The following is a 9147-nucleotide window of genomic DNA, read 5'->3' on the forward strand; positions in this document are numbered from 1 at the left end:
CCAATTGCTCATCTTGCTGAACCCCCATCCTATTACCCTACCAATGATCTCCCTTCTGTCATTCCCAATTCCCTCCTCCCTGTCCTCAAACCTCCCTCTACACACCACCTTTCTCTGAACTGGCTTCACCTCTTAAGTTTACCTCCCACATACCCTCAGTCACTCACTAGCATATTCCTTCCAAATCTCACATCCCTCAACTCTAAATCCTTTACGTACCTCTCAAATGTTTCTCCTTCAACTTATCTCCAGAGCACCTCCTCCGACATCTTCACGTAGTCCCTATTTTCATGCTCCATCCTCTTTTCTCTGCTTCCCCCCCACCCCGCCGTTCCACTCTGCTGCTCCTTTGACTTGACTCACCTGCTATTGTCACAGAATTTGATAACATTGTTCTTGTTGCTGTAATCCTGTGTCTTCATGATCAGATCAAAGAGACTTTTCTCCTTGGCTTCTCCATCAATCACCAAGCGCCCTTTAAAGAACCAATGGCGGCTGTGTTCACTGCAGAAACAAACCAGCTTTATAGCAAGAACGACTTGTGAAGCTCCACCTTTGTAAACTGTCAAGGGATGGTAACCATTAAGGAGTGGGGGTGGGGGGGTGAAATGAGGAAATATATATGGAAAAATATAGTGATGAAGCAGTACTGGGAAAGTGTTAAGAATAATAGTTTGCCCCTTCTGCCACAAGAGGAAATGTCCTTTCCATATCCACCCTCCACTTTTAGGATCTTATGCTTCAATCAAATGTCCTTTCACTCTCCTAAACTCCAATCCATACAAGTCTAAGGTTCTAATCTTCATAAACCAACCTGTATATTCTATTTAGCTCCTAAACCTTCTCTCAACTGCTTCCAATCCTTCTTAAAATAAAAAGACCAAAGCACTCCTGGTACAATCTGACCTACAGTATGTCCTACATAACTCAAGCATAACTTGTCCGAAGTCACTCCCTTTGAACTGACCAGTTCTGCAGTACTGGTCAGTGGGTGTAACGGCCTCCTGGAACAAATTGGCTAGGTGACTTTCTCCACTCCCTAATGCTTTACTGATATGGTCACCATGAATTTCCATCATTCAAATAGATCTTACGTAGAGGTATAACATGTTGCTGTTATAGCTCTAATGGAATCATTGAAAATGACATCTAATTCTCTTTCCACTGATACTGCCCAACTTGCTGAGTGTTTCCAGCATTCTGTTATTGCTTCAGATTCCCAATGACTGTAGTCTTTATTTCTTTTCACAATACATTCATTGCCAGGCTGATTCTAATTTAGTTTATTATAAACTTTTATTTGAAATTTTTCCAGTCTCTGATCCTGTTCCAAAACTTAAATGCATTCAAGTGCATTTAGCCCAAACCCCCTCATAAGATTGAGAAATTTACAATCTAACTTGCCAGATTACTGCAGATTCCCATTATACTGTGGACCTCAGGAAGGTGCAGGCTGGCCACTCCCTACAGCTCCTCTATGGAGAGAGTCAGGAGCACCAAGTTTCTAGTGTGCATATCACGGATGATCTCACCTGGTACCTCAACATCTCTTTAGTCAAAAAAGCATAGGAGCACCTCCACTTCCTGAGAAGATTGAGGCAAGTGATGCTCCCCAACCCCATTCTATCCACATTTGTCCCATAATCTTTAACCTCTGACCATCAGGCAGAAGGTACCACAGCAGAAAAAAAAGGACCTATTAGGCTGGGTAACAGCTTCTTCCCTCAGGCAGTGAGACTTCTGAACACCCTGCTACCACCCAGTACACATTATCTTATGACAGTAATACTGTTGTATTTTTAACTGCATGTCACATATGCATTTTATGTCAACTTGTACATCCGCAGAACATTCTTAACCTATTACTTTACGTGCTGTATGTGATACATGTACTCTGTCTTTCACCTTGGTTCCAGGGGAACGTCGTTTGTTTAGCCTTTGACGTGTGTGAGGTTGAATGACAATGAACTTTATACACGGAACAAACAATATATAGGGTATTTTCAATCCTATGGCTTTTTCGTTAAATAGAAAGCCGCAACTTTGTTTAAAGTCCTTGAACTGAAGACAATATTTCAGATATTAAGCATACAGGCCTACAGGAAAAGAACTAGACAATGGGGTTAATCTGTAATTGATACAGAGTGTCAAAGATAACATTAATGCAGTGAAACTAGTTTACCAGCTTGATACAAAGCAAGGAGATGTAGTGGTTCACTAGGATTAGTTTGGGATTCACAAGGGACTGAGTAGAGGAGAACACTGATAGTTAACAGTGACTGGGGTTTACCTGTTGGACTGCGCTAGGTCAAAACACTCCACACTAGTGGGATTCCGGTCCACCTTTTGAAACAATTTTGTGTAAAAATCCAGATCCCATGAATCAAAAGCTAGACCTGTGGAGAACAGACAGTGATGTTTAGCTCCAAAATAAGTAGATCAATACTGGGTTTCTCAGCAATAGTGACAACACCTCCCCTCAGTCCAGACACCAGTATTCTTACCCTCCAAGTATACTCTAATGTTCCTGCAAGCTCTGAACAATATTTAAAGCATGAGATGATGCCACTCAATTCACTGAATCCCCTTCCCTCTCCCACGGACCAGCCCCTGCACTCACCCAGCTCACGGTTTGCTTTCTCCAGTGCTTCCTTGCCCTCGTTCAACACGTCCACTTCATTCACCCGTGATGGCTGGATCGACACTTGGAAAGTCTCAATGGGTTGCTGATACACACACTCCGTCATCCGATCATAAAAGTCAGCAACCAGCTCACCCAAGGCAGCTGCATCCAGTCCCTTGAAATTATGTACCTACAAACATTTAGTAATACCAGCAACATTAACAACATACACCCAAGAGCAGGCACACTCAGAGCAGAGCACCTACATGAATGAGTGATATGGTTTGCTACAGACTGCCAAGGAACAGTGGAAGGAAGGGGAGGAATTTAAGACCCACTCGAATCCCAGTGAAGGAAACTGTGCCAGGTGACCAGTGTTGGGTCTTTGGCACACGTTTGCACATCTGTACTGGGAAACTGGCATCCAGTTCCTGGGAACACACAACTGCATCTGCTGCTGACCTTATGCAAGTACTGACATCACCTACCTTCAGCAGATAGCGACGTGAGCACTCAATGCGATCCACCTCTGTTAACCCAATGGAGTGACAGATGGACACGGCATTTGTCGACCACGCTGTGGAGAAGTTCAATCTGAGATAGGGAAAAAAAAATTATTGGGAGTGCAATGAGCAAACAATAACCAGGCCACAAATCTGAAGAACTAGCACCTGACTAAGAAGTTCCCAATCAACCTACAGGTGTCTTCATATATACAGACTCTCACACAGCCTCTCCTGCATACGTGCAAACACATAGAACCACTACTAACAAACATATACACTCACTAGATTAACACAGAAAATGCTGGAGGAACTCAGCAAGTCCGGCATCATCTATGGGGGATGTGAGGGGAGGAATGGACAATTGACATTTCAGGCTGAGACCCTTCATCAGGACTCTCACTGGATCACTCCTTTATATGCAAAAATGAACAAAGAAACATAGTCACTTCTCTCCGCAATGTGGAATTAAATCTGTACCTGTGCACATATGCACAACACAAAATGTTCTGACTTCCAACTCTACTTGTTGACTCACCTAGGCCCAATCTCCACCAGCAAATCTCCATCCTGCTCCTTGAGGAAGGGTTCAGTGGAAATGTTCTCAGAATTGAAGGGATATTGGAAAATCCATGCAAGCTTCTGTCTGTCCTGTGGAGATGGGGAGACTGGATCTGAAGGAAGAGGGAGCAACATGTAGATTAGAGGGGGAGGGTGATCAGACAAAGGAGGACTGGAACAAGATGGTAGACCAGTAAGCCAGGAGGGCCCTTTCTCCAATACACTGCAATCTTCACCCTGACATCTTAATCACCTAACACGAGGAAATCTGCAGATGCTGGAAATTCAAGCAACACACACAAAATGCTGGCAGAACACAGCAGGCCAGGCAGCATCTATAGGAAGAAGCACTGTCGACGTTTCGGGCCAAGACCCTTCATCAGGACTGGGGGGGGGGCGGGAGGAGAGATGTACTTGGTAGTGGGATCCCACTGGAGGTGGCAGAAGTTACAGAGAATTATACGCTGGACCCGGAGGACTGGTGGGGTGGTAGGTGAGGGCGGATGTGCACCCCTTTCTGCTTTCCGCAGGGATCGCTCCCTACTCGACTCCCTTGTCCATTTGTCCCCCCCATCCCTTCCCACCGATCTCTCTCCTGGCATTTATCCTTGTAAGCGGAACAAGTGCTACACCTGCCCTTACACCTCCTCCCTCATCACCATTCAGGGCCCCAGATAGTCCTTCCAGGTGAGGCGACACTTCACCTGTGAGTTGGCTGGTGTGATATACTGCGTCCGGTGCTCCCTTTTATATATTGGTGAGACCCAACGCAGAGTGGGAGACCATTTCGCTGAACACCTACACTTTGTCTGCCAGAGAAAGCAGGATCTCCCAGTGACCACACATTTAATTCCATCTCCCATTCTGATATCTCTATCCATGGCCTCCTCTACTGTCAAGATGACGCCACACTCAGGTTGGAGGAACAACACCTTATATACCGTCTGGATAGCCTCCAACCTGATGGTATGAGCATTGACTTCTCTAACTTCCATTAATGCCCCTCCTCCCCTTCTTACCCCATCCCTGATTTATTTTCCCCCTCCCCTTTTTGTTCTCTCTCTGCCTGTTCTCCATCTCCCTCTGGTGCTCCCCTCCCCCTTTCTTTCTCCCTAGGCCTCCCGTCCCATGATCCTTTCCCTTCTCCAGCTCTGTATCCCTTTTGCCAATCACCTTTTCAGCTCTTAGTTTCACCCCACCCACTCTGGTCTTCTATCATTTCGCATTTCCCCCTCCCCCTCCCCCTTCTACTTTCAAATCTTTTACTATCTTTTCTTTCAGTTAGTCCTGATGAAGGGTCTCGGCCTGAAGCGTCGACAGTGCTTCTCCCTATAGATGCTGCCTTGCCTGCTGTGTTCCACCAGCATTTTGTGTGAGTATCTTAATCTTTCTCAACTACCCAACATATACAGAAACAATGCTTGTCAGCTCCCCCCATACACCTTACCCTGTACCCTGCACATTCTCTCCTATGTAACTCCACTCAGAGTGTACCCCTCTGCCTAGTCAGTGCTCTCACCAGCCCCCTTCCACGAAACATTTTATCTCTCTCTCTTCAACACCACCATCTACTTAGCTGCCTTCCTCACAATCTCTTGATGCACTGGCCTTATTTCCCCAAAGGCTGCAGCTCCTTCCCAGACAACAAATGATGCACCTCTCTCTTACACTCCCCTGGAGTTGATTGTGCAATCCTTTCTCTTCACACCCCCCCCCCCCCAACCAAGTTAACAGCCAAAAGAAATAAATACATTCTTATTCTATGTCTCCCCCACCACCCAAATGTCATTATGAACAGAAGGGTTACAGCACAGAAGGAGGCTATGCAACCTATTAAACACATTCTAATTTTTATATTACATATATAAGAGAAGCACAATAGTCCTACCTCCATCTCCATAGGGCTCTACAAACTTTTTCCTTTAGGATTAATATGCACACTACAACTGAAGCTGTCTTCATTATTAACATTGGCAGCACTTTCTACACACTAATCATTTACCGTGTATGAGTTTCTCTTTTATCATTTTTGGTCCATCTCCCCAAAGTTTATACACTGCCACTGGGAACCGTTTCTCTCCATTTGCTCTGTCCACACCCTTCCTATTTTAAAATTATCTTAATTATTTCTTACAAACTCTTCAATTATAAGGAGAGCAACACCAGCTTCTACAAGACAACATCCCCTTTCTTGGCATACAACATTCCTGTAACCAATGCCCCACCCTTCAATTCAACACGACCCTCTTACAGATGCATGAACATTGCACTGATCTGTATGGGCCCTCACATCCAGACAAATTCAATGATCCCTCACCATGAATCGCAACCCTCCCAACAAACCCTCACTGAGACATTACAGACACTCCCCCCGATATATTAATTTCAATGCATTGCACCGACCTCCCAGACAAGTCATCTCTAATATATTGCATGCATATGCCAGAAATCCTACCCGACAGGCTCTTTGATTAAAGAAACATTAAAACAGAATGGGCCCTAAATTTTTAAATGCAAAGAACATGTGATAATTTCATTGAAGTGTAAAAATTATTCTGAAGTGTGTCTGAGACTTCTTACAATATGGGAGATAATAGATACTAACAGAATTAAGAGATATGGGGCTAGTTCTGGAAAGTAAAGTACTGCCGAGGTAAAATATGGAATGGTGGAACGGGGAAACAAGCCACATACCCCACAGATGCTTCTACAGCCACGGGCTGTTATGCCTAGAATCAGGGTCACCATTTCAAGTCAAGAGTTTGGTCATTCAGGACGGGATAAGGAGAAATTTCTTTACCTGCAGTGCATCTTTGGGATTTTCTACCGAAAAAGGAATGTAGAGGCTTAGAAGGCAGGTATTTAATAAAACTACCAATACTTAGAAATTAAGGAATATGAAAATATTACAAGTTACACTAAGGGAAAGATCAGCCGCAACCTCATTGAACAGTACAGGCAGAGGGTCTGAATGGCCTACTGCTATTTCTTATATTGCCACTCCCTGGCTTTTTATCCCCAAAACATTGCATCGGCATGGCACTCCAGATTATCCTCAGCTCTTCCCAATATATTTTAGCTCCACACTCTCCCTCTCTCTCCCCCTCAACATTTTATTTGCAATATAGTGCAACCTTCTCCTTGTACCTGAAATGCTGCATGCCTCTTATACCTTTCTCTTACACCCTATATTCCTGTTCTTGACACCTTAATAACACTGTGTAACTATCCTGAATATTTTAGAGTCCAAACTGAAACATTTACCCTCTCCGGATGAGCAGCATCACTCTCTTCAAGACATGCCAAGCCCAACACCCATATCCAAAAGATATTATGTACATCTTTCATCAACACCATCGCTGCCATGTTGCAGTCTTCCTGCAACACTACACCCCAAAATGAACAATACAACACCCTATTCCCCTGAATATCCCTCCCTAAAATGTGCCAAATCCTGAGAACCATACTGTTTTGCCCTCCCTAACTCCTCACCCTCAGACACAATGCATATCATAATCTCTCTCCAAAACCATTCATTCCCAGGCAACACTCTCCCAACACAAACCCACCTGTCCAATTCACATTGAAGCAGAGTTCTTGAGTTACATGTTCAATCTTTTTCACATGATCGTCCCCATACCGGTACAGGCTCTTCCCCACTTCCAATGGTGGGATCTCCTTAGGGCTTGTGTAGAAGTGCAGAACAACCATTGCAGACTGAAACACAAAAGGTCCATGACTCAACAAGACAAGAGACCCACACAATGCCTAATATAGGGTCAAGAGGGCGAGGGAAGTCAGAGGGCAAAGTGGGTAGTGCAGAGGCCTGAGAAAGACAGAAAGGAGAGCCAAGAGCAAACAAATTGTTGAGAAAGGTTAGGTATTTTGGGGCTCCGAGTCAGCGGGTAGGATACATAGAAAGAGGTTGAAGGGAGGATTACAGGCAAAATCACAGATCTGTAGACGCACGATGTACCTTCAATATAGCAGAAGTTAATACTGAACCCAGCCGTACTTGAATAGGCAACACGAGTTCTTCATTAAGTCATAAGTTACTCATTAGATGCCCAGAGCCAATAGCTTCGATTAACGGAAATGCAGGCAGTTAATTAACCCTGTATTTAACAGACACAGTAGAACAAAGTTCAGGGAATGCGCGGGAATCTCATTTTCTGCCTAATGCACAACAAAGCCCACATATCAGCTGGATGTTCACTGAGTTCAGCTGCAGCCCCGTTTCAACGCCAGATGTTACCCCCATAAGCAAAACTATCCTCCCCACTCCGTAGACTCCCGTATCTACTGATCTTCAGTAGAGTCCTAATCTTATGGTTAAACCGCACGTTTAACAGAAATCGATTGTTTCTACAGAATTGAGCAAGTCAGAGATTTTGCCGAGGTGAAACACTGCCGAGGGAGCACTGCAAGAGTGAAAAGCGAACGAGGCAGAAAGTTTCTTTTAAATTTGTTATTTGCCTTCTGTACTGCATACGTTCGCAAGACTCTCTTTATACCCCTTCCTCTTCATTTGCATTTACCTTCCCTCAAGCCCTAACTCTAAAGCAAAACTCCACTTATCTGTAACCCGCTTCCTTCCAGTGTATTTTCTCCTTCCCATGTTTTTTCGCCCCATCTCTCCCGCATACTTCCTTCCCCCATTTTCACTCTCTCTCTGCTCATCCCGCGCAGACATGGTCATCTCATTCGCCTTTCGCTTTTTAAAATAATTTGTAGAATGAGTTTTACGCACCCGTATGCAAGTTCACATTTTACCTCTACCGCCACGTGGGGAAAAAAAGAACTTCCTGTTCGTGCCCGGGAACGCATCTCCCTATTGGTCATGCGGCGCCATGTTAGTGAGGTCCGTGGTAACCTGCAACTTATCTATGCACTGCAATTGTTGATATCCTGGGCACTAGCCTTCCGTCATTTTAGTGAGGTACTTCTCACTTCCCTTCCTGATTCTGGAAAATCGGTATCTCTATCTAGAGACCAGGTGTGTATAATTTCTGTACAAATGTACCTTTACCACCTAGAGTAAAACATTGCAAATACTGCAAAATATGAAATAAAATTCTAAAAAAGCAGCAACTTTTTTTTTTAAAGCTATTATTAATGCTTTTTGAGTTAGTGATTTAGATGCATATCATATTATTACTAAGTATTGTATGTAATGAGTTTTTGCTACAACAAGTGTATGGGACATTGGAAAAAATGTTGAATTTCCCCATGGGGATGAATAAAGTATCTATCTATCTATCTATCTAACTACTTGGCATGTCAGGCAGCGATTAGAGATAAAGATGCAACACAATCACTACGGAATCACTCTAACCTGCCAAATTGTAACTATTTCTGCTTTTTTTTTCTCTAACGCTTTGTTTTGGTAAACACTTCAGGGCACATCACAGCATAAGTATTTGGCACAAAAAAAACACTACAAGAATTCACAAACAAGGG

At 43.9% G+C, this 9147-nt stretch overlaps 1 protein-coding gene across 2 annotated transcripts in view; it reads right to left on the reverse strand.

Moving 5' to 3' along the window:
• The window catches only part of pfas (phosphoribosylformylglycinamidine synthase), a 47554-nt gene extending 39025 nt beyond the window's left edge, over positions 1-8529 (reverse strand). Inside the window, exons 1-8 of one of the 2 annotated variants that reach the window (XM_073060925.1) lie at positions 8438-8529; positions 7664-7802; positions 7257-7404; positions 3665-3800; positions 3112-3217; positions 2621-2813; positions 2291-2396; positions 364-504 (exon numbers count right to left, since the gene is read on the reverse strand). In XM_073060925.1, coding sequence (XP_072917026.1) covers positions 364-504; positions 2291-2396; positions 2621-2813; positions 3112-3217; positions 3665-3800; positions 7257-7398 — 824 coding nt within the window. In that variant the 5' untranslated portion in view covers positions 7399-7404; positions 7664-7802; positions 8438-8529. The remainder of the gene's footprint in view (positions 1-363; positions 505-2290; positions 2397-2620; positions 2814-3111; positions 3218-3664; positions 3801-7256; positions 7405-7663; positions 7803-8437) is intronic. The other variant, XM_073060926.1, reaches the window with a different exon arrangement.
• Positions 8530-9147: the final 618 nt, after the last annotated feature.

Source organism: Hemitrygon akajei, chromosome 11, assembly GCF_048418815.1.
Source record: "Hemitrygon akajei chromosome 11, sHemAka1.3, whole genome shotgun sequence".
NCBI lineage: Eukaryota > Metazoa > Chordata > Chondrichthyes > Myliobatiformes > Dasyatidae > Hemitrygon > Hemitrygon akajei.